Here is a 26,717-nt window from a genome sequence, read left to right as displayed (position 1 = left end):
CATTCCACTACCTGGTATATTCATAATTTACTATTTCTGTGGGTTAAAAAACCGAATAAATCTAGTGGCTCAAAACACTGAGTGTAAAAGAACATAATTCTTTTCTAGGGCTAGAGGTCAAAAGTCTAATGTGCTAGCTGCATTAGCAGTCTCTTTCTAGAGACACAAAGAACAAATCTGTTTCTCTGCCAGTTTCCAGCTTCTAGAGGTGACTTGGCTCATGGACCCTTTCTCCATTTTTAAAGTACATTACACTCCAGTTTCTTTTATTTGGTTTCCTCATCATATCTATACTTACTGGCTAATTATCCAGCCTCTTTCTCCTATAAAGGACTGCTGAGGCTACACTAGGCCCTCAGGGAAAATTCAGGATAATCTCCTCATCAAAAAACCTTTAATGATATCTATACCACATATGATTACCACACATGGTAATAATATAGTCTGGGAATTAAGATCTGAAAATCTTATTCAACACACTACACAGAATCTCAACATTCACTTCCCATTCAATCTTTCTTCAAAACCTCCTAGAGGGTCACCTCTACCAACAATCAGAGGAAATGAACGTGAGTGTAACATGACAAGATGACATCAGACTCCATGTGAGAGCTCCAGAATTCAAGTAGGTACCTTTTTTCATGAAGAATCCTGTGCAATGAAAAATATCAAAACATGGCAACATGCTAGAAAAAAACCAAGTTCCGATACTCCCAGCAGAAAAATACATTAGGTAGCAAAGGTCTGTTAAACACTAATGCAGTGATGATGGAGCTAGCAGGCGTTTGTGTGAGGAAGGTGGAAGTAGCATATAAAGTGAATCTAAGTGCTTGCACGAAAAGGTTGCTTGTTAAAATCACCAATACAGAAAATCTAACCGGAAATCAAAGTGACATGACGTCTAACTGGGACTCAACGTGACATAATGTCACAAGTAAGAACCCATTCCATAACCTCAACTAGGTGAGATGCTGCTCTAACCCCTCCTCTCCCCCACCCGAAAAAATACTGCTCAATGTAATTGCTCCCTTCATGGATATTTTTTTTTAATTTGGACTGTTGAGACATTACCTCCAGACAGTACTAAAAGAGGCTATGAAGCCTAAAAGGGTAGAGAACAACTTCCACAGAGCAAGACACTCGAGCTGTGCTTTTAGGGTATGTAAAACTGGTATGTGTGAGGACATGGGAAAGGGCATGAAGGGGGTGCACAAGAAATGATCGGTTATAAGACACAAAATACACTGAGCATTTATGATACTGTAAGTAGTTCTATTGGTTGAACTGTTGGTGGGAATGTCGACTGGTTCAGCCCTTCTGGAAAACAGTATGGACGATTCTCTAAAAGTTAGAAATTGAGCTCCCATTTGGCCCAGCAATACCACTCCTAGGAATATATCCCAGAGAGGCAAAATTGTATAGTCGAAGTGATATCTGCACTTGTTTGTTCATTGCAGCACTCTTTACAATAGCCAGAAACTAGAAGAAACCTGAATGCCCAAGAACAGATGACTGGTTAAAGAAACTTTGGTACATCTACACAATGGAGTACTATGTAGCTGTTAGAAAAGATGAAGTCATGAAATTTATATACAAGTGGTACAACATGGAAAGTATCATGCTAAGTGAAATGAGTCAGAAAGAGAGGGATAGACATAGAAAGATTGCATTCACCTGGGGAATATAAAGTAACAAAATATGAGATTAATACCCAAGAATAGCTGAGATCAGCACCAGGAGGATTACTCCATAGCTTAGAGGCCAGCCGGGCATTCTAGGGGAAAGGGCAGCTCAGATAGAGAAGGGAGCACCAAATAAAGGGGGTTTGGAGGATCCTCCCAGGAGGGGAGATACATGTTGAAAGTAGACTATGGACTGAACATGTTTGCCACTCAAAGGCTCTTTTGCAGACCACAACACCCAAAAGGAGAGAGAGAACACAAGGGATTGCCCTGCCACAGAGGCAGGGTGGGATGGGAGGGATGGGGGTGGGAGGGATATTATCCATGGTGGTGGAAAATGGGCACTGGTGGAGGGATGGGTATTTGATCATTGTATAATCGAAACCCAAGCACAAAAAATTGTAAATCTACAACTGTACCTCATGGTGTTTCACTAATAATAATAATAATAAAAAAGAAACTAAATAGTTCTATTGTTTGAGCAACAAAGTGGGAGTGTGTGGTGAATGACAAGGAGACCAAATATCAAAAGCAGAAAACAATCTAACACAAATGTGAAGTGCCTTGGCTCTGCCTTCTAGTTATGCAAATATCTTAATTTCAGCAAAGCCTCAATTCATTCATTTCTTAGATCAACAGGTTTGAGAGTGAAATGAAAATGATTCTGGTGAGGGGGTGTCTCCCAATTGAACAGGAAGAAGGCAACAAAGAGTAAAAGTGTACCAAAGTAACATTTCTCCACAGTAAAATTGTATCATCTGTCCTCACCCTGTATTTAAGACTGGTTTTTCTATTTTCTCATTTTTGTTTTGTTTTGTCTGTCTGGTCCCAAACTGACAAACTTGGTTCCTCTAAATCCTAGCTTCTTGATCTGTAGATTGCAGCTTCCTATTGGGGGAAAATAGGCTGCTGTCACATTACTTTTTTTTTAAATTTTAATTAGTGAGGCGCCATGAGGTACAGTTGTAGACTTACAAATTTTGTGCTTGGGTTTCAGTTATACAATGATCAAATACCCGTGCCTCCACCAGTGCCCATTTCCCACCACCACGGATCCCAGTATCCCTCCCACCTCGCATCGCCCCCATCCCGCCCTGCCTCTGTGGCAGGGCATTCCCTTTTGTTCTCTCTCTCTTTTTGGGTGCTGTGGTTTGCAAAAGAGGCATTGAGTGGAAATCATGTTCGGTCTATAGTCTACTTTCAGCATGCATCTCCCATCCTGGGAGGATCCTCCCAACACCCTTTATTTGGTGCTCCCTTCTCTATCTGAGCTGCCTTTTCCCCTAGCATGTGTGTCACATCACTTTTTAAAAATTTGTTTTCAATTAAATTTCTTTATGATTTAGTATCAGGAAATGTTTACTTTGTACACCAATTTTATATACCTTTTTAACTAGGTCATGTACACATTTTTCAGGTGAAAATGTAGGAGAAGTTAAAACAGCCCTGTTCTAGATGATCACTGTTTGACAGAGTTTTCTGTGGAAATTGAAATATTCTGAATCTGCATTGCCTACTTAGTATTCACTAGTCACAGGTAACTACAGAGCATGTGAAGTGTGGCTGATACAATTAGAGAACCAAACTGTTAATAATATCTTTATTGAAATGTCATTCATATACCATAAAATTCACCCTTTTTATAGTCTATAAAACTCGTCAGTAGGGTTAAAAATTAACAAAGATGGTGTCTCAGACATAAGTGCTAATTCCATAACATTTTAATTATTTTTTAGAGAAACCCACTAGCAGACATACATCTTCTTCCTCCAACCCTGGCAACCATATTTAAGCTACTGTTTCAATAGATATTACTATTTTGGACATTTTCTATTAACGGAAACAAACATATGTGGCCCTTTGTGCCTTTCATATTTTTACTTAGCACAATATTTTCAAGGTTCACTCATGTTGTAGCATGAATCAGTGAGCAAACCCTCAGATATTACCATTTACTCAACATTACTGCGTTCAAAGATTGAAGGGGAAAATCCTTCCAGTCCATGTTCTGTGTGGTATTTGTACACAAGTTTTCTCCATGTCTACATGGGTTTTTCCTGATGCTTGTGTTTCTCCACAACCCAAAAAGTGCATATTAGTCACTAGAATGTCTATATTTTCCCTGTCTGAGCAAGTGTGCATGTGTGCACGCACCCTGCAATGAAAGAACATTATGTCCAGGCTTGGCTCCTGTCTTATGTCCTGAGCTACTGAAATAAACTCTGGCCACCCGTGGAGAGAAAACACAGAGGTTAAGGTGCTTGTCTTACATACTGCAAACCCTGGTTCAAATTCCTGACAGCACATATGGTCCAGAGCACTGCTAGGAATAGTCCCTGAGCAACATAAGATGTGGCCCAACCTGTACCCCATAAAATTAGTGGGTTGGGCAAAATAAGTAAGAAAACTATTGAGTGAATACAAATTATTGCTTAATATTAGAATTTCCTTGGGGTATTCATTCAGAAGTTTGGTGCTGTTTTTATCGCCAGGAATGTGCAGTAGGAACTTATGTCCTGTTTATGTCTATTAGCCTTGGTAAGCTGATTTTGTTAAACATTGTTTCACCTAACATTGTAGTTTTTAAGGTCAAGATTGATTTGCTCCAGCGGACCCAGTAACATCTCCATTGTGAGACTTGTTGTTACTGTGTTTGGCATATTGAATACGTCACAGGGAGCTTGCCAGGCTTTGCCATACGGGCGAGATACTCTCGGTAGCTTGCCAGGCTCTCCAAGAGGGGCTGAGGAATCGAACTTGGGTTGGCCATACTGGCCGCTTGCAAGGCAAACGCCTTACCTGCTGTGCTATCGCTCCAGCCCTTATTAAAAATAAATGAGGACTGTATTCCATTTCTTTAATGGCTATATCACTTTCCATTGTGGATAATTGCAATGCTCTTGATCCATTCATCAATGAGTATTTTGGGTTCATTCTACCTTTGGGCTGTTATAAAGAGCACTGCTATGTGAAAGCTCTGGGTCTGATCCCCAGGAACATACTTCCTCCCACCAAGCACCAGCAGCAGCGGCTCCCAAGGACTGCTGTGTGACTCCCAAACAAATACAAAGTAACGAATGCTGCTATAAACAATATTGTATATGTTTGGGTGTGAACGTGTTTTTTAATTCTCTTAGGTATGCAGCTAGGAACATAACTGCTGGGTTAATAAGAAAACTATATTTAACTTTTTGAGGAAATGCACGAGCATTTTCCACTGTAGCTTCATCATTTTGCATTCTCACCAGCAGTACAGGAAACATCCAGTTTCTCTACATCCTCAGCAATATTTTTTATTGTCCATTTTTTTATGAAAGAGGGACTAGTGAATGTAAAGAGGCATCTCACTGCTGAGGTTTTGCTTCACATTCCTCAAATGACAAATAATGCTAAGGTTCTTTTTAGGTGCTTGTTGGTCATTTGTAAGCCTTCTTTGGAGAAATGTATATTCATGGAATTTTAAAATCTATTTAATTATAATTAAGTAGCCATATCTGGGCAGTGCCTATGATATTAGGTAGAAGAAAAAAATAACTTCTAGTACCTGAGCTTTGCTCAAGGTCTGGTGGAACTAGCTAGGTGACTAAAGATCAACCCGATTCATGACCACCCCAGAGACTCCAGATGGAAGCAGGAGTGAGGCCACAGGAAAGGGAAATTGCTGGAACATATGGAAGGAGGAGGTCCTTGGCACAGAGGCTGGTACTTAGAAAGCTCTCAAATGGATTGGTGATGATGAAAGCAGCCCATGTTTATTGAGCACAGTGTCGGGAACTATGCTTTATACCTGCAAGCTCATTTGATTTTTGCAACAGCAAGATTCTACAAATCTATGCCCCTTTACAAATGAACCATTTCAGGTGAATCTGGTAAGAAAACAATAATTTTAGTTCCTCTAAAAATTCTCCATTCTACTTCAACCTTAGAAACTTATTTTAACTTTATCTAGTTTAATTATAGCAATGATCTTACAATATCAACTATAGAAGCTAAGTGTTATTCAGGGCTCTGACAGTACATCCAGTCTACATTGTGCCATTATCTACTCACCTATCTCAATGTGACACTATGAAAAATTAGATGGCTTTTGAAGAAACAAAATATTAGGACTAAATGAAAATATGAACTCCTGATTTTGTGTATTATGGGCCAGATTTTATCATTTCTAATGTGTTCAACTACTTCCTCCCCTTCTTTTAATTGGCTCAACAACTATATAATGAATATCAACTATGTACCAGAAGCTGTCACAAGTGTAGAAATACAGCACAAACAGACAGCCACAAATTATGACCTAATGAAGCTTAGAATATATGGTTTTAAGAATAATACAAGCTCCAGTAACTTTATATTCCACGAAGGCCGCATTGCAGTGTCTACTTCACAATGAAATTATCCCTATAGCATCAGCACCCTAAAATGACACTCTGCCTACTAAGAAGTCTGAGACTTAACATCAAAGCCTTTAAAATTGCTCAGAATCCTCACATTTGGCAGGAGTCATTGACAGCAGTTACATTTCAAGACGCAGCACCCAAATCCTGAGGAACAAGGGAGAATTATTCAAGTGTACTTGCAGCTTAGTAGAGAGGGGAGGGAGGGGATCTGTCCCAAACTACTGAGGAAGAACACAACAAGCATAACCAGACCATTTTTCTTACTTAAAGCACTGTGTTGTTTCTCAGGCTTTCATCATTCTCCACCCCTGACCCCTGTTTCAGGTAGATCAAACAGAAATGATGGGTTGTTCAGATGATTTGTGTGGGTGGCTATTGTGCTTTACTGGGACAATAAGGCTACAGAAAACTGCTCTTTTAAAGAGTTCACATTTTATTCATCACTATAAATAGCAATTTAATCTAAAAAACTCTTCCTCTTTTACACAAGATTCTACAAAACAGTACAGTTGAAGCCTTCTGTATAGAGCTGCTATTGGCAAAATTGACCTAAGTAGCCACATTGAGGGTTGGCCTTTGCCTGACCCTCTCTCATTGTACCTCACCTCCAGGATGAGTAAGCAGGGCAAAATCTATGAATTACACTGATTGGGAAAGCCTAAATGAAAGGTCTAACTCAATCATTTCCAGTTTCAACATCACTCACTATTTCCTGTAGATTTCTCAGCACCTCTGATCAAAGTATTCAACCCAAATTTACTAAAAGAAGCCACAGACCAAAAAAACTCACTAGTAATAGAGTACTATAGCTCAGAATCAATTGGCTTAGTCATGTTTCTTCATTTAAAACATCAGTCATGTGAGGAAATACACAACCATGGCATCAGAACTGCAAAAATAATACTTTTGCCTGATCTTGATGCTGGAACCAACAGAGACTGGGGGAATGTCTTTCCTTCCAAAGTTATAATGCTCCCTGCAGTGGTGTGGGTAGAAAGAGTCCAATTTTACTCTATTTGTATTAAAATTCAGTTCTTGCCTTGTACATGATACTTACCACCAATCACTTTAAAGGCTGCTAGCAAGAACAAAAATATATTAAGAATGTGTTATGAAATTCTTACTGAGGACAAAAACAGCTATATGTGTTTATGAGGTTATCAAAAACTTGTCCAGTAAACATTCTAAGATTAGCCACAACATTTGGTGTCTATGTGTTCACAAACATCTTTGTGAGTATAACTGACTACATTACTCCAGGCCAAGGATAAAATTTTCCATGTGATATGGAATAATTTCAATGGCTTAGAGTACACGAAACAGTGTTCTCAAACTCCTAAACTTAGCAGTCAGAAGGTGAGCTTTCTCCAGAAGAATTAAAAAGGCAACTTTTTAACTTTTGGGAGAAATGAATACTTTTTTTGTTTTTTATTTTGGAGCCATACCCAACAATGCTCAGAAGGCCATATGAAATGACAGAGATCAAACTCAGGTTGGCCAGCCATGTGCAAGGTAAGTGTCCTACCCACTGTACTATTGTTCTGGCCCCAAGAAATGAAGAGTACAAGAGATGATAGTCAGGCTTCACTGGAGAACAAAAAAAACATAAGACATGCCTGTACAGAATCAGTGAGGACATGTCAAAGAATTGTCTAATAGATTACCTATGACAGATGGAAGGAACTCAGTAGTATATCATTTTCAGTTACAAATCTCCAGTCATTTAATAACAGCTTGATGTCAGAGAGAGAGGAATGAGTATAGAAATAAGATAATCGAATATAGGCAAAAACAGATGTCTACCTATTCATTTCAGATGTCTGTAATTTACTATTATGAGCAAAAAATCCCAGTGTCAAAACTTCAATTTGTGCAGGGAATAACAAACTTTTAAAACAGCAAATCTGTGTGTGTGTGTGTGTGTGTGTGTGTGTGTGTGCGCGCGCGCGCGTGCGTGCATGTGCATATGTGTTTGGCTCACCCCTGGTGGTGCTCAGGGTTTATTTATGGCTTTGTGCTCAAAGATCACTCCATATGTGGTGCCAGAGATCAAAGCAGAATAGAAAAGAGTAGCAAGCAAGTAGCTTAACCCCTGTAACTATCTCTTTGCCCCACCCCACAACAGCAAACTTTTAATGCAAAGTGTCAGAAGTAAACTATTAAGACTTGTGGACTAAATGGTCTCTACCAGAACTACTTGACTCTGCTCTTTTAGCTTGAACTCAGTCAAGGACAGTAAGTAAATAAGTATGGTTTTAAATGCAATAAAAATGTATTTACAAAGAGTAGTTGACCTACCTCTGTGTGCCTCAGACCACCTTGGAGGACTTGTTCAAACAGAAATTACTGGGCTCACCCCCCAGAGTTCCTCACCTGTACAACTGGGCTGAGGCCCAATAATTTGTACTTCTAAGAGCTTCCCAGAGGCTGCTGCTGTTGGTCTGGATAATGCCCACACTGTGAGGTTCACTGCTATAGACATTTTTACTTACTATCCAAGGACTTCAGCATTTGAGATAGCTACCAAGGTTCACACCTGATTAGTCAAAAAATTTTGTCACTTGTAATAAGCTGCAAACTTTTAAGTTTAATTGAAATTAATTAATTTAAAGAAAAGTAAGGGGTAGCACATTAGTAGACATTTTTTTCTTCACATTGACTTCAGTATAAACATTACCTCCTCAGTAGCACACACACTTATTTCAGACCAGGGAGAGACTCCAGAGATCAGCAAGCTATGCTCTACCTTCAGCACTGCTGGTGGTCTTCAGTTCCCCTGGATCCTAGCAGCCCCCATAACCCAGCCTGACCAATGAACTATCCAGCTCAGTTGCCTCAGTACAGTCAGGGTTACTCCCTGAGCTGGTCTGTAAAGGGCTCTTTCCCCTCAAATCCTCAAATACCTATCAAGGTATTGAATAATCACCATGTCATATTCAAATACCTCTGTTCAACATTTTCACCTAACATGCTCTAATTCTAATACAGAGTTAGAAAACCAATCTCTGGAAATAAAGCAAGAAATAGAATTTTAAAAAAGGTAAACAATTCTTGCCAAATCAAATTCAACAAAGCCCATTTCTACTAATAAGGGCCATTTTGGAAAAAAATATGACATGTAGGTAGTTTAAGACTTTTGAAAAGTTGCATCATTTCATGTTCATAAGAATCCCATGAAGTAGATAATAGAGTCTTTACATGTTTTACATGATAAAGAAACTGAAACAAGTGGTTATCTGTCACAACTCTTAAGATTTTTTCCTTTAAAGTACTATTTTTCCTACTAAGGTTTAAAGAATAGATATCAAACCTAGCTCAAACTTATCTTTGCAGTATTATGTTCATGTTTCTTTATAGGGAAAATATTCTAATAAGAGTTTTTAATTCATGTTCACGTTTGTGGGCCTAATTCTTTTTTTTAATTTTATTTATTTGCTCTTTGGGTCACACCCAGCGATGCACAGGTGTTACTCCTGACTCTGTACTCAGGAATTACTCCTGGTGGTGTTCAGGGGACCATATGGGATGCTGGGAATTGAACCCTGGTCAGCCGCATGCAAGGCAATCGCCCTACCAGCTGTGCTATAGCTCCAGCCCCTGTGGGCCTAATTCTTAAGTTTCCAAGGAAAACCTCACCAAGAATTCTCACCTTTAATCAGATGGCAAGTTAAAGCACTCCTGACCTTTTACTTCAATGGGTCAGAGACAGTGAAGTGTAGCAAAACCCATCAGCAGCCGAATACAAGTATTCAGCAATGGGAGAAATAATATCTATGAAAATAACCCAGAAAGTAGAGGTACAAGTCTAGAATATGCCCTCTCCAAAAATGCAAGAGAGGGGCTAGAGAGATAGCACAGCGGGTAGGGCGTTTGCCTTGCACGCGGCTGACCCGGGTTCGATTCCCAGCACCCCATATGGTTCCCTGAGCACCGCCAGGAGTAACTCCTGAGTGCAGAGCCAGGAGTAACCCCTGTGAATCGCCGGGTGTGACCCAAAAAGCAAAAAAAAATGCAAGAGAATGCTTTCTCCAATGCTAATGAAAGTGTTTCATTTAAATAGGCACTACAAATTCACATCCCCTGTAAGAGGGAAATGTTGGAGGGAGGAAAGAAGCATTAGCCCACAACACTTTGCCTTATGAGCAGTAGCAGGGTTTTTTATTTTGTTCTTATTAGTACACTTTATATATATTATATATGTTGATTATAATGTGGAATAATTACATTCTCACTTTTGACCTGTGATCTGAATAGTCCACTAGCAATATTTTTAATTTATATGAAATATAAAGTCCTTGAAGAACATGACTTCTTGTTTGTTTCACAAGCATCTAATTATTTTACAAGCAACCAATGGAAAAATATTATTAAGAAAGATAATCTCAAGTTCAGTGCCACATGTAACAGCTGAGACAAAAACCCAGGTAACAAGGTATTAAGCTTAAGAAGGCCAGGGAAGTCTCCTAATAAAGGCTAGACATTTTGCTTTTGAACTAATGGCTCAGTGAAGTTTGACTAAAACATCTAACCTAAAAATGCAAAATGACTAATACTGCCAAATATTATCATAGGGAGAGATGTTTTTTACTGTCCTCCAAAGTCAACCTAAGAAGCGTTTTCATTGAATTGATCTAAATAGATTACGACACAATCATTCTCCTACCTGACAATGTAATATGATCTAACAGATTAAATGTTATTCTGTCAGATTTAGGTAATTTAGATTTAGTGCTCAAATGTATCAGGGACTATGGATCTTTCTGCTTCATTTTATTCACTGTGAAAGTGTAGACACTTGCCAAATAAGCTCTGGGGAAATTATATAAATGAAATAGATAATATTCCTAAGTCCTGTATATGATTTACCTAAATATATATTCTGGGGTTCCTTATCTCAGTTCTGAAATTTCACATTATTAACAATTCATATGTCAAAAATCCAAATGCAAAGGTAAAAGTTGTAATACAGGGGACCAGAAAGATGCTTCAAAAGCACATACCTTGCATCTATGAAGCATTGAGTTTGAATTCCTTAGCACTGCATGCCCCACCCCCCACCCCCAGCACCATATAGTACTGTTCCTGATATTCCTTGAGCACAGCCGAATGTAGCTCTGGTGGCCTCAAGCATCTCAATAAGGTGGTCTGAGGAACAAAATGTCAGGACTACATTTACAGACCAAACACTGTGGGAGTTGTTCCAGGACCCCAGAGCAACACAGGGGTGACCCCTATAAAGAAAAATTGGGATATAAAATTGCCTCTTTTAACATAATCTTTGGACCCTTTTACCACACTTTAAAATTGTAACCTAGAACAGTCTTACAAATGATAAAACTCCATAAATTCAAAGAACATTATCTTTCCAGTGTATGTTTTAATTTTTTAAATGACAAAGCACTCCTGAATTATTTCACTTAGCATGATACTCTCAAAATTTATCCATGTTGTTGCCAATGGCAAGATTTTGTCCTTTTTAATTGCTAATGTGATATTTCTTTGTATGCATGTGTGTATATGTGGGTTTATATATATATGTGTGTGTATATATATATAAACACCTTTATTCATCTGTCAATGAACACTTGATTGCTTCCATACCATGCCTATTGTGAATAATGCTGTGTAATCAATATACTGTGTAATGTTACTCACATAATGAATATAAAACAAAACAAGCCTCCAAAACCAAAACAAGCTCACAGATACAGAGAACAGAATAGCGGTTCTCTGGGGAAGGGACTGCGGAAGGCAAACTGAGCAAAGAGGGTCAGCACTGTATAAAAGTAAAAAAGGTAAAGGCCCTCCCGTTGATCATCGATTTGCTCAAGCGGGCCCAGTAACGTCTCCATTGGAGACTTTGTTGTTACTGTGTCTGGCATATCGAATACTCTCGGTAGCTTGCCGGGCTCTCCAAGAGGGGCGGAGGAATCGAACTCGGGTCGGCCATGTTGGCTGCGTGCAAGGCAAACGCCCTACCCGCTGTGCTATCGCTCCAGCACTGTATGGTGACAGAAAATAATCCTTGGTGGCAAGTATTGGTGGCATTGTATAAAAATTGTGAAAAATAATGTTTTAAACTGAAACTTACATGATGTTATAAACAACTGGTGCCTTGTTTATCTAAAAAAAAAAAGCCACAAACCATTCTAAATTTTATTGCATCTAGAGCCACAAAACATGTTTTATAAAATGGATTTCAGATACAAACCTTAACTTCAAATAATGCTTTCATCAGAAGCTCTTGATGATAGACGTTCTTGATGAAGTTATAAAATATAGAGCAGTATCATAGGTATAATAGTTTATTAGGTATAATAGTTTATTTAGTAGGGGACCAAAACGATAGTTATGGCAGGTAGGGTGCCCTGTATGTGGTCAACCCAGGTTTGTTCTCCAGCATCACAAATTGTCCCCTGAGCACTGCCAGGAGTGTTCCCTGAGCACAGCTAGATGTGGCCCTCACCAAAGAAAATAAATTTTTCAAATTAAAAAAAATATTGATCTAATGAAGGCTGAAGAGACAGTACATGCAGTAGAGCATTTACCTTCTATGAGGCTGACCTGGATTCAATACCCAACACCCCATATGGTACACTAAGCACTGCCTGGAGTGATCCTTGGATGCAGAGCCAGGAGTTAAACCCTGAGCACTGGATGTTTGGCCCCAAAACAAACAAAAAATTTATCTAGTGATTTTTTCCCTCATTAACTTTAATAACATTGCTATTTTAAAGAACCTCCAATTTCTGATCATCACTACTATGTTCTCAGCTCTACACTCATTCACTCTATAGGGAATAAGCTAGAAATATTTCTTTACCAACGCCACATTTATATTGTTTCCAGTCCAACCATCTCAGAAAACATTGATGGACTGCTTCCTTTTAACCTAAGATTAAAAAGGGAACCCAAGGCATTTTTAAAAAGAAAAAGAAACACTGAATTATATCACTTCCCCTATTCAACAACAAAATCAGTTCAGTGGACGAGTTTCAATACCTTTTTTTTTTTGCTTTTTGGGTCACACCCAGCGATGCACAGGGGTCACTCCTGGCTCTGCACTCAGGAATTATCCCTGGTAGTGCTCAGAGGACCATATGGGATGCTGGGAATCGAACCTGGGTCGACCACGTGCAAGGCAAACACCCTACCCGCTGTGCTATTGCTCCAACCCCAAGTTTCAATACCTTTATATTTTGCAGAAACAACCTACTCATAATGGGGTAACTCAGACCACTGAAAGAAGATTCCAAACTTAAGGACAAACAAGAATATGAACTAAAAATAAAAACAGAACCAAGAAACTTACAACCTAAAGAAGCAAATATAGCCCACTATCTATTTTTGTAAATAAAGTTTTACTGAAACACAGTCATTCATTCACTTTCATATGACTGTCTCACACTAATATAGTAAAAGATTCTATCTGTAGTTTACAGAGTTTGTTAACCTTTGGTCTACAATAACTAAAATTGTTTAAAAAATCAGTACAAATGTGTCTGCGAGATAAAAGATTAACCAACAAACCATTTAAGTTTTAAAAAACCATGTCACACACAATGTGCTCAAAAGACTCTGCTAGGCAAGGTCTAATACTTTGCTAAAAAGAATTCTATCCCTCATACACTACTGGTAGCACTGTAGCACTGTCCTCCCGTTGTTTATCAATTTGCTCGAGCAGGCACCAGTAATGTCTCCATTGTAAGACTTGTTACTTCTTTTGGCATATAAAATATGTCACATGGAGCTTGCCAGGCTCTGCCATGTGGGTGGGATACTCTCGATAGCTTGCCAGGGTCTCTGAGAGGGGTGAAGGAATCAAACCTGGACCGGCCGCGTGCAAGGCAAATGCCCTGCCCGCTGTGCTATTGCTCCAGCCGTGGAAGGGTCAAACAGCCCCTTTCGAACAGTCTGGTAGTTCCACAAAATCTGAAACACACACTTATCAATTTGACCCAGGAATTCCACTCTGAGGTATATACCCATGAGAAGTAAAAACAAGTCCACATGTCCACACAAATACTTATAAACATCCACAGCAGGATTATTTATAATAGCCCAAAGGTAAAAGCCATTCATATGATCTCTAAGACCTCAAGATGAATGAACCTGTGAGACCTGTTCATGATGAATGAATGGGTCAACAAAATGTGGTATATCCAAATAATCAACTTCAACAATATCTTAAAATGGAATAAAGATCTCTTGAGCATCTCCAGAGTATCTCTGGTGATCCCCTACTACTACTGGGTATGATTCCTATTTAAAAAAATAAAAAAACTAAACACTAGGCATAGGAAAGAATTCAGTCACAAAAGACCACATATTTATGGTTCCACTAATATAAAATTTCTGGAATAGGTACATCTTTAGAGACAGAAAATTAACCAGTGGTTGCCCATAGCTGGGAAGAAGGCAAGGGGTGACAAGTGAAGTATACAAGACATTCTCATTTTGTGAGATGAAATATTCTGGAGGTGACCATGGTGGTGATTGTGTAACTCTGGGAATATAGTTAAAAAAATGACATTGTATTAAATGGATGAATGGAATAGTATGTCAATAAGCTATCACCCCTAAAGAAGACATTCTACTTATTAAAAATATCCAAATTCAGATGACTAAAATTGCCATTAAGATAACCAGTCTCTGCTCATTCCAAAGAACAAGCAATACAATAGTACTGAATATCAGGTGCTTAGATAGGAAACATATAATAACTAGGTATGAATCTCCATGTTGCTACTTCTTATTGTCCAGGGTATGCTACTAATCTGACTCTCCCACAGTTTCTTCATCTGTAAAATGAAGAAGTGGAAAGCCAATTTTTCTAAAAGGGAAGGGTTGCATCTAAAGTGAAATTAGAAAAATGTGTAGAGTTTAACACCTGCACATAATGAACATTCAAGTCCCAAAATGAGGTCAAAAAGGCAAGAGTTTTTAATTAGCTACTGGAAAGTTGAAATTTCTACTCCTTCTTTGAACTGCGTAAGAATAAAACTGGAATTGTGAACCTAAAATTGATCTAAGAAATAAAGTTTATTAGAAAAACAAAAGATAAACATTTTTAATACTTTGAGATTTCTTTAATTTCCTCTACCTATATTTCTGTACTCCATTCTCTAAATGAGGAAACAAGCCTAAAAGGATGAAATGGCTTATCCAAGAAGACAAACAACAAATCATTCAGTTCTCTTGTTTTCACCTCTGTAAGGAGTTCTCCAACTGCCTTCTCCAAAAAGGTGATGACAGGCTCTGCAGTTCACAATGAGCACTCCTTTAACAAGCCTGAGTACTTACTATGTGTCAATTTTCAACTTATGTTGAGGACAGACAGTAGGTGAATAAATCAAATGTGACCATGTTACCCTGGATCAGAAAGGACTTAAGGTGTATAGATTTTATTTTTAAAAAATACTTTTGCTTTTTTGGTTTACTTTGTGGGCAGTACATCTGAGAGTGCTCATGGTTCACTCCTAGCTCTGCAATTGGGGATCACTCCTGGCAGTGTTTAGGGATAGAACCCCAATCAGTCAGGTGCAAGTCAACCATATACCTGCTGTACTACCTCTCTGGCCCCTAGTTAGATAGATTTAACTATTTGTTTTCTGCTCCCATTGACAGGGCACTTCTTGAAAATAGAAAACTCTCAAGTATTTGGTAAATAATAATGGAAATTAATAATAATAATCACTTTTAGAAATTTTATACAGATTACTCTAAGCTTTCCCAAACCCTATAAAGTATTCTCACCCTCATTTTACAGCTAAAGAAATAGGTTCAGAAAGGCTAAAGTGCCCAAAGCCACAGCTAAAATAACTGGATAAAATGAACAAATGAATACCTATTAGCACCACTAACAATTTTAATGCAAGTGGTAGAAAAGAATGTTCATTTCACCGTATTATTTATATGAGAGCCTGTGTTTAGCACGAAGAAAGTGCACATTTGGAAATTGTTGAAACATATCTACATAGAAGCCAACAGTAATTTGAGCATCTTAGGGATATTCTAGAAATAAAAAAATACTTGTGCTGCACTTTACAATCACTAATTCATGCAAACAGCTCATGAAATAGCTGTCATTCCTTCTAGAAATAAGGAGAAAATGTCCACACTGTGTCTAAAGGTTACCAGATCAGATCTTAGGGGGATGTCTGATAAGTTATAAAACAATGTTGACCCGTATGGTTAAAGTGCATACGAAAGATAAGCAGCAAGGTCAAAATATATATGATGTATCCAAAAAGCATATGCTAGAGTCCATAAAATGCAATGACAGTCTGCATATATAAAGGCAATCTGCACCCTACAACAGGGTTAGAGACCTTTGTGATAGAATATAAAGAATATTTCAATAAAACATTAAAATCTGCATATAGTAAAACTACCACACCCATCCTAGATTTAAATATACCAAAATACTCTCACTTAAGAGAGTAAGAAGCAAAGTGCCTGCCACAGAGGCAGGGGGTAAGGTAGGGTGGGGGTGGCGGGAGGGATACTGGGGATGTTAGTGGTGGAAAATGCGCACTAGTGGAGAGATGAGTGTTCAATCTTTGTATGACTGAAACACAATCATGAAAGCTTTTTAACTGTATCTCATGGTGATTCAATTAAAAAAATAAAAATAAGTTTAAAAAACCAAAATACGCTCACATAAAACTAAAATTAAAAGCTAAAATATAATACACATTGCATATTATTAAATAATACAAAGGAGAGAACAATGAGAAAGCAAATGTATGCACAAGATAATACATGATCATTTCTACCGGTAAATGATTCAGTAATTGAAAAATGGTATCAAAACAAATTTCAAAACGTGTACTCAAAGAAACTGAAAATACAGCAAAATGTGCAGTAATAGAACACACGAGAGCAAAAGAATATGCACTTGAGACAAAAATGTGGTCTTCATGCAATAAAGTAATCCTTATTGTGAATGAATGTGGATAACTGAAAAAAGTAAATAAGCAAAATTAGTACGTGGCCTCTAGTGGAAGACCGTGAAAGGCAAGGAGAGTAATATATGCCACAGAGGCAGGGTGGGACGGGGGGGTTGGGGGGTGGGGGGTATGCTGGGACCTGTGGTGGTGGAGGATGGGCACTGGTGGAGGGATGGGTACTTGATCATTGTATAACTGAAACCCAAGCACAAAAATTTATAAGTCTATAACTGTACCTCATGGTGTTTCACTAATAAAAAAAATTTTTTTAAGAAAAAGGAGAGTAATATATCTAATCCAACCAGGACAGAAAATCTTAAGGAAAGGAAGAATTTGTTTCCTGTAGGGGAAAGACTGAAGAAAATAACAATTGACAATAACAAGGACTTAAAGTGCATGTGGGAGAGAGGGGGATGTGGCTCCATGGCAGACTGCCTGTGATTGTGGTCCCTGGCACTGCAACAAATGTACCTTTCCGAGTGCCACCCCGAACACCATGCAATATGCAAGCATTCTGACCAAGTGTGCAACCCCTGTGAGCATCGAGCAGGGTCTGCGAGTGCCACGGCCAGATGTCCAACCCCTGGATGTGAAAGAAGCAACAAAAAGGAAGAGGGAGAAGAAAAGGGAAAAAGGAACTTCAAGTAAATTGGAAGCCCACAAAATTTTTCTTCACCATTTCATTACAGGCTGTCACTGAATTAAGTGTTGTACCATACTCAGCAACAAAAGGCCTACTCTTAAAACCACCAAATGGTTTTACTGAAAAGCCAGCCAGTGTAATGTACAAACATTTACAGTGAAAAAGAAATCTACTTCTTTCCTTCTAAACAGGTTGCCTGTAAGAAAGCTTTCCTTAGTACCATATTACCAGCATCCATAGAAATGAAGTCTAAGGTCAGACAGAACCTTGCTTTTCAGCCACACCATGATTTGAATATTAAACATTATATTCATCTTGACAGATGCTTTATATGCCTTTCTTATAGAAAAGCTTTTCTCTGGTCCTCGATAAGAACTTGTTGGAATTTTATTTAACTGATCCTTCTTGCTTTGAAACTTTTGTTAAATCCAATTCTCCTTACTTTTCTAACCATGAGATATACTCCAAATAAGCACCATTACCACTCAATAATTCATTTATTCATAGTTTAACATCCAGATGATTCCTAACACTTCAATATCATTCCAAACCTCTCATCCAAAGTTTGCTCTGGCATTTGAAGCAATGTCCACTTAGGAATGGCTTACCCTCAAATATAAGTGAATGCCTGCCATGAAATACTGGGTGGCAGTTTAAGTTCTAATGCCTGCCATGAAATACTGGGTGGCAGTTTAAGAGGAGACATATGGATATGGAAGAGTCTTCAGCTATACTATTTTCTGATAAAAAAAAGAATCTAATAGAGTCTGTAAATATGAACCTGCTGTGTTTTAAATAAAAAAAACTTCCAGAAAGACGTGCATGAAAGAATTAGACAGTGATTATCATTTGAGAATGGGTCTAAGGATGGGTGGCGAGTCACTATTTACCTCTGTATCATCCACATTTTTAATTTAATTGTATAATGTCATTTTATAAAATGAGATAAAAAATCCTATAAAATCATTATGTTTCAAAAATGAAAATAAATCTGAACTTCAAGGCAACCTAGTTTCAGAAACAAAATCTTCCCAAGGTAGAAAATCAGACTGACCTGGTCTTTATAACCAATCATAGCTTAATACCATAATGACATTAGAATCTAACCAGTTGAAAGAGAGAATATCAGGATTCTGAGTGGCCTTGGAAAGGAAAGGAAAGCAGATCCTTTTGCACCATGAACCCTGAAGCATAAACACAGACTCATATTTGCCCATTTTAGAATCCGCACTGTCCATTGCAACTAAGGAATAAAACCCAAAAATGAGAGAGCCACATACCCATCTTGCTGGCTGGGGCCAGGTACTTGCCTGCTCTGTAGCACAAACTCAATTGCTTGGTGAGTTAAGTGTGTGGCACTGGCAGACAGCTGAGACACTCTCAGCTCACCAACTGTTGTTCGGTACATGGTTTTCAGGGTAGGAAAGAACAATTTCAGTACTGGTCATAGGAGATAGGAATAACTACCATGTGGAAACTACTCCACCCCACCTGCAACAAAACACCACTCTGAAACCTCATTACTTCTGGTTTGGCAAGTAACGAATAATAATCAAGTCTCTGTCTGCTGGGGCAAGGGAATTGATGGCCAATTTTCTCTATTTCCCTTGCTAAAGAATGCAGAGACATCAGTTGGATAAAAAATGTTAATTCATTTCAGAGAAAGAGAGAAAAACAAAATAGATGAAACAATGGATGGTAGCATGAAAACCTCTACTGAAGAGGTAAGGAAGTTTAACTCATAAATTGCATTAAAATTTGAAGTCAATAAGCTCTGAAAAGAAAAGTGTGTGCCTTAGTATGTGTGTGTGAATGAATGGTTTTTATAACTAGTAGAAATCCCATGTGATCTTGGGCAGTTTATTCATCCCTCTACGAATGTCAGTATTTCCTGTAAAATGGGTAAAACTACAGGAGGTATAGAATGTAAAATATCGAATACAGAAAGGCACAAATGTCAACTCTCTTAACAAAACAGGTATGTTACAATATTTTTTACTGTAAACAATCCGTGGCAAAGTTCTTTGAAATGGTATTTCTGTGACATTTAAAATGTGAAAACATTTTCCAAAATGCAGCAATTCAAGAACAATCTTAAAAAAATACTCTTGGTTCCTTTAAACTACTGAGTGGAAATACAACTAAATATGGGATTTTTTTTTTCAATTTAAACTTTCCCAGGGACAGAACAACAGTACAGTGGGTAGGGCGTTGCACGTGGCTGTCACAGGTTTGATTTCCGGCACACCCCACATATTCCCCCGAGTCCACCAGGAATAATCCCTGAGTGCAGGGCCAAAGAGTTAGCCCTGAGCACTGCCAGGTGTGATTCAAAAACAAACAATAAAAAGGCTGGGGGAGGGGGAGGAAATATACAGGAATTCAATTTAAGGGACACTGTATAGTCTGTCAAGTGAAAGTGGAAACAGATACAAATGAAAAACAGGTGGGCGGAAGGTGCTGGTGGCAGTGAACAGCACATGTCAAGCACATATAAGTATGTCAAAGTCCTAGAAAGCAAGGGAGTCACAGGAAGTATCTATGAAGATACCATGTAAAAGGAACTTCAGAAGCTCCAAATCATAAAGCCATCCATAAAAAAGCATACAACAGTATGGGCCAGAGAGACAGCTCAAAGGGCTATTGTGAAGACTTTGTATTCGAGAGGCACAGGCACCACATTCCCCTGAGCAATTCTTGGTGAGGCTCAAAAAGCGCCCCCACCCCCACCCCAAAAAAAGCAGATTGAGAGCAGGTCATGCACATTCAGGAAAGTGACTGTGTGAACACGAGTCTTGTTCAAAATGGTCTCAGAATCAAACTGCATCATTAGGTTGGATACAGTTTACCTATTCCCAGTAAGGCCGGCCATGTATAAGAATCATACCCTATGTTTAACGGCTCCTTCCTTTCAAACCTTTAGTTTAATGCCCATGTTTTGGCTCTCTTTGCGCTGCCTACAAGTTAGCTGGTTTCCTTTATGTTGCTACACAAGTACTGCTCTAATCAAACACTTCTTTCAGGGAGTATATTCTTATTTTTAGAAAAATCTTATTTCCTTCAGGTTCACAGTTGACCTTTTCCTAAGATTAAAAAAAATCTACTTTACCTACAATGTCTAGGTATAATTTGCAGGGAAAAGAAAAAGTCCAGTATGCTGTCCCATTCCCCTCTGTGGTACTAGAAACCCAAATCATGGGGCCAATCAGTGCACATGAAAGCCAATGCAATTAGTATAAAAAAACTGTACTGATTTTTTCTATGCTAAATAATATATTTTACATATTATTAATCCAGTATTTATATAAAAGCTGCATTTTACCAATTCATTGGTAAACTGCTACTGGAATCAAATTACAGAATTTAAAGTATATTATGAACATGACCATATTCTTGAGTGCGTCAAAACACAATCCACATTAAATGTATAAATTTCTTTAAATTAAGGAGCCATTATCATCATGGTATTGAAGTAATCCTTGTTCTACTGTTCAAACATCAACCACCATGTTAGCATTAGATGAGTGTCATAAATCAATATGAATCTTAAAAGGTCCAAGAAATCAAAGCCAAACACATACTAAAATAGATGAAATAAAATTCTTAGGCAAGTTTGAAAATTTGTGTTTTATATCAAAGAAAAAACACACGTTTTTGTCTTTGGGCTTCAATGCCTCCATAAAAATGGTTTATTGTACTTTTAAGAAACTATTAGGTCTTTGAAAATTCAGACCCAAAATACGACACACATAACCCAAGTTTTAAACAAGTGTTTCAATCATCGATGCACATTAAAACCACTCAGAGAACTTTAAAATATACCAGCGACCAGGACCCATTCCCAGGAATTTTGATTTTATTGTTCTGACACAGGGACCTGACATCGATCTTTATTATAAAAAAAAAAAACAACTCCCCCGGTGATCCTAATATGCTGCCAGGTGGAGAACCACTCCCTTAAACTAATACAGCCTTTTGGGACAATAATTGCTCTGAGGTTGATAAACATGCTTCATGTCTTTTCATGAAATTTTATTAAAACCACTCAATTCATTCCACAGCTAGTGGGTGCCTGTTACACTACAGACATTGTGTGAAATAATGGAGAAAGATATGTAGGATATATGCCTGGCCTTCAAGAAGCTCCCTACTAGCTAGGTAGAGGGCCATAAATAAGTAACTGTAATTAAATATGATAAGTGCTTTCCAGTGTAAGCAAATACAGCATGCTGAACAAACTTGCATGTCATCCTTGAGGAGGGCCATGCTGCACTTGTTTTAGGAGATGTCCTGCCTAAAGTAGGAAAGCCAGAAGTAACAGGTTATTAAATACCCTAAATACCAAGGCAAAAATTCTATTTGCAAAGGTGAAAATGGTATACATTCTGTCACTCTTTCAAAGAAAGCGTTGAACATGAAGTAGGCACTGCTGCTTTAATTTGGATGAAGCACCTTACATTTTCCTTCGTGTAATATTACTGATTAAACTCAGCCTAAAACTATGAATTTGTAAAAGATGCAGGAAATGACCGCAGTGTAAAAATTAGCCACTTACCTGTACTTTTTAATATCCTTATTTTCCAATAACTGCCTCACTGCTAAGACAAGAGATTTTGGGATGAACAAGGCATCATCATTAGACAATTTGTTTCAGTCACTTGAAAGATGTTGCATGAGGAAATGTTATGGGAATAATAGTTATTAAAGGAGCTTTTATAAGACTTTTAAAATGAGGAATACCAAGGAAAGACTTAAATGAAATTTAAAGACAGGGAGTTCTCTGAATACACAGAATAAATCAGGCACACAGATAGTTTTAACAAGAGTAATGACTATTACTCACTAGAAAAAATATACCCCCAAATGACCTTTCTACTTTAAAATCCCATTAAGTCTATGTCATCTTTCTGAATTAAGTATGAAAATATACCATACGGGATCTGAATTAAGCCAACACTTCCAGTTATGGATGGCCATGAAATAAACAGTGGATGCATAAATGATTAAGTGGATAAATAGAGGTTAGGCAAGTGAGTGGTCAACTGATAAATAAAATGGGGAAGTTCATTTTAAAGTACTTCAGTGAAGATTATTAGGATCTAGTAGTCAAAAACAATTTGTGATGCTAGCTGGCATAAAGAAAAATCACAATTCCAGATAAGTTAGAAAGTAGCCTAAAGGTTTTCAGTACAGGTGAACATCTTCAAGGGCTGTTTAAATCCAGAGTTGAGCAAATTTTAAGTTAAAATGTATGCTGTCAAGGTCCCTGGAAGAAAATCTCAAGTGGATTTCAATTTACAGATCAATATATGCTGAGACAATTTACTGGAGAAACCTTCAACCTTTACATTGGTGAGGAACAGTATAATTACATTCTTTTCCACGAAGGCAACATAAATTAATTGTTCCATGGAATGACATTATAAATGGCAGTAACCAAATCAGATTTTGGAGGATACAAACAAGATTTTACAGTTCAGTTTTTAAGGTAGACATACAGTACCTATCAGCACCCATCCCCACACCCCAACTAGCTTGCTCCCCCTCTTTTGATAGCTCCGGTCAACAGAAAAGAGGAATTCAGCTCTGCCCGAAATTACCTGAAAATATTCTATCCATTTTATGTCCAGAAAATACTAATTGTGCTTATACAATGATGACCATTTCATTTTATATACAAAGAGATAACACTGTAAAAGGGTGAGAACTAGTTACTAACATTGAAACACTAGTGTCTATACTTTATCGTTCTGATATAATTTTATCATATAATGTTAATTTACATTTTTAATTTCTCATTTTTAAATTATGATTTTTGCTGGCCCATTTCAATCAAATATAACAGGAACACAAAAAGCATCATGCTCACACACGTATTATGTGGAGATTTTGGGAAACACCAAATTTCCTTCACTTGGACTAAAAAGGAAGAAACCAAGGACATTTTAAAACTCATATTTGTCTCTCAAGTACTGAACATCCACATATGCCTATTAAGCACTTGAAATGTAGGAAGTCTGAGGAAATGAATTCTGAATTTCTCTCCTTTCATATAATTTAGAACAAGATACAAAATTCAGTTATTGACAAACTTTTAGGTATGTTTGAAACAACATGGAACAAGGAGAACCTACTTCTGCAAAATCGATTTTTTATGAAACCCTAATACATACCAAGTATTTCCCATGAACATTTTCACTTAGCATCAGAACTTACACATGTTGTCAATGTTAAATTCACCTTGAATTTCAAAGACTCGAGTACCAGAAGAAGAATAAAATATCTCATGCATAATTTCTACAGTGCTTGCACGTTTAACACTTTGGACCTGGTGGGTTAAATAAAATATGTTGTTAAAATTCACTACACCTATTTGTTGTTAGTCCTTTGAATGTGAGTTAGGAAATTTACATATGTAAATTTCACACACCGAAAATGACAGATGTGGCTTACTATCCAGATCTTTTGGACAGCGCTGCTCTACGGAACTTGCACAACCACTTCTCACAGGGGCACATTTGCCAGCCTTCTAGTATACCAGCTACAAATGTAACAATAGGGGAAAGGAGCAATTCCGTCCTCGTATCAAACGGTTCTGAGAAAAGAAAGCGTGTAGCAAGCTCTACAGTGTGCAGCAACATTGTAACCTCTGCCGGGAAGAGAGGCGAAAAGGAGTTCTCTGCATTTAAACAAATTGAAACCTAGGACTGCAGACAACTTAAAAGACACAGACCAACTGCTCCAAGGTCTTGATTTCTTTTCCCAAATGCGACCTTAAAATAGGTAATAAAGCCCCGCTTACAAAAGGAGGTGAAACAGTTCCCCGGTAGCTATCGAGCAATCCTTAATCAAGATGCCAAAATTGCTCTTAAATCTTGTTGTTCTCAACTTTTAAAGCCTCCGAATACACGCTGAACTAGGATATCAACTTCAGCTCGCCAGGATTTCCCTCACAAGCAAATTAGCAGAATTGTGCGCTTGGAATACTGTTTGACAAGAATGAAAAGGAAACTATTCAAAACAGATTTAAGGAATGGACAATTAGATGAGGAACTGCAGATTTAATTCTCAATCAGCACTGTGATTAATCTGATTCCCGGCTTTTCCCTAGTGTAATTATACAGCCCAGATGAAAGGATGAGCATTTGGACTGTCAGTTCTATATTCTAGACCAGCCCGTGACTCTAAGCAGACGGCTCGACCACGCTAACCACCATCCCAACAGCCGAGGGGAGCCTCGAATACAGAATTAACAGTCATTGCATAACGAGGAATTAAAAATTCGGCTGCCCCCAACTCTTTGCATGGTCGTCTCCCCAGGTGAGGAATTTGCTGAAAACTGAACGCACCGCGTCTTAATTGACCCCTTCCGATCCGGGCGTGGGGTGAACACAAAGGCATCGCTCTAATATCCTGCACAATAGACACACACCCCACAATTAAAACCCCTGGACCTTCTTTCTCTCCCTCTCCACCCAAGCGAAGGAAACGCAAGCTGCTCTTTTCGTTAGTGCTCGATGGTACACACAAGGTAACAATAACCCCAACTGTTCCCAGAAGCAACTATAAAATCGGTCTGGCCACGTCCCCGTGCCACCGTCAGATAAAAGGCAGACAGCCGATTGCAGCCGGCCCCACGCCTCAAGGGGTGGGCGACCCCAGCTCCCGGGCCTCCGCGGATCGCCGAAAAAGCCCCCAGACCCACGCCCAGCGTAAAGTCCAGGTACATGTCTACAAATACTTCGGGGCGAGCAGGGCGAGGGAGGTGGCGGGGAGGACAGGGGCAGGCCCGGGGCGGGGTGAGGGTGCGGGTGCGGGTGCGGGAGGACAGGGGCATCAGTGCAATGCATTTTTCCACACTCCCGCTCCCTCGCGTGGAGACTCACTTGCCGATCACCTCGCACAGCTCGTACACATCCTCGAACAGCACGTCGTCGTCGGCCATGGTCCGGAGGGGACAGCGGCCGCAGCGTGGAGGGCTCCGAAAACGGGGGTGGGGGCGCCAAAGAGCTCAGAGCCCGGCCCCAGACTCGCCTCCTCCCCTCGGGACCCGCGAGTCCTCAGTGCCGAGGACGGCCGAGCGGGGCGACGAGGCCCGGAGACTGCGGCTCCTTCCTCCGCGGGGCGAGCGCCGGGGCGCGGGCGGCGGGGCCGGGGCGCGGGAGCGAGGGCGGCCCGGGCCCGGCGCCGCCCGCCCGCCCGCGGCTCCTCGCTCTGCACGGGCCGCGTTGCCCGGCGTGCGGCTCGTCGGAGACGGCGCGCGGCTCGGCGCTCCACTCAGCAGCCCGCGCGGGCGCCGAGGCCGCGACCGCTCCCTCCGCGGAGACCGGCTCCGGCGCGGCGCGGGGCGGCTCGGACTACAGAGGGGGCAGCGGCAGGACCATAGAGGGAGGCTCTCGGCGGAGGGAGGTGGCGGCGGCAGATCGGCGCTGGGGACCAGGAGGCGGCGGCAGAGACGCTCCCTCCTCCTTCTCCTCCTCCCGCCGCCGCCGCCGCCGCCCGCCTGGGAGTGGGAGGGGGCTTCGCGGGACTGGTTGGTTCTCCGTGGCGGGCGGGAGCGCAGGCCACCGCCTTCGGCTCCTCCTCCTCCGCCCCGACCGCCGCCGACCCGCTCGGAAGCCCCGCGCACCCGCCTCGCGCACACAACGCCCTCCTCCCAGCCACGGCTTCCCGAGCCACAGGCCCCGCCCACTCCAGCCGGCCCGGGCTGCGAGGGAAAGGGACCGGGGCTCCGCGGCGCATGCGCGCCCGTGCGCCACGTCACGGCCAACGCGAGGGCGCCGGGACTCTAGAAGGGGCGGGGGTTGAGGCTGCGAGTTCGCCCGCGGGGCTCGCGGACGGCAGCGGCTAGGGCGGGGGTCGGTCGGGGTTGTCAACTCCGCGAGACTGCCGCGGAAGTGGCTGGGGACAAAAGGTCGGCGACCCAAGGCACGCTCTGGGCTCGTCCGGGGCGAGGGGTTCCCAGCCCCGGCTGCTCCCCCCTCTTTTGTAACTGCAGGAAGCCTTTCCCCGATTTGGCTGCGCGGAGCGTTTGGGAAAGGGT

General features: G+C 40.1%; 1 protein-coding gene across 14 annotated transcripts in view; it reads right to left on the bottom strand.

Moving 5' to 3' along the window:
* CASK (calcium/calmodulin dependent serine protein kinase) overlaps positions 1–25,870 on the bottom strand; it is a 998,363-nt gene extending 972,493 nt beyond the window's left edge. For 9 of the 14 annotated variants that reach the window (XR_008794862.1, XM_056131339.1, XM_056131340.1 and 6 more), the window contains exon 1: positions 25,561–25,870. Coding sequence is in view for 13 of the 14 variants with exons in the window: in XM_056131339.1 (XP_055987314.1) it covers positions 25,561–25,619 (59 nt within the window). In the remaining variant the exon portion in view is untranslated. The remainder of the gene's footprint in view (positions 1–25,560) is intronic. The other 5 variants (XM_056131347.1, XM_056131341.1, XM_056131348.1 and 2 more) reach the window with 1 other exon arrangement.
* Positions 25,871–26,717: the final 847 nt, after the last annotated feature.

The sequence above is a fragment of the Sorex fumeus genome, unplaced genomic scaffold (genome assembly GCF_029834395.1).
Source record: "Sorex fumeus unplaced genomic scaffold, SorFum_2.1 ptg000086l, whole genome shotgun sequence".
In the NCBI taxonomy this organism is placed as follows: domain Eukaryota; kingdom Metazoa; phylum Chordata; class Mammalia; order Eulipotyphla; family Soricidae; genus Sorex; species Sorex fumeus.
This window is presented reverse-complemented; position numbering and strand designations above follow the sequence as displayed.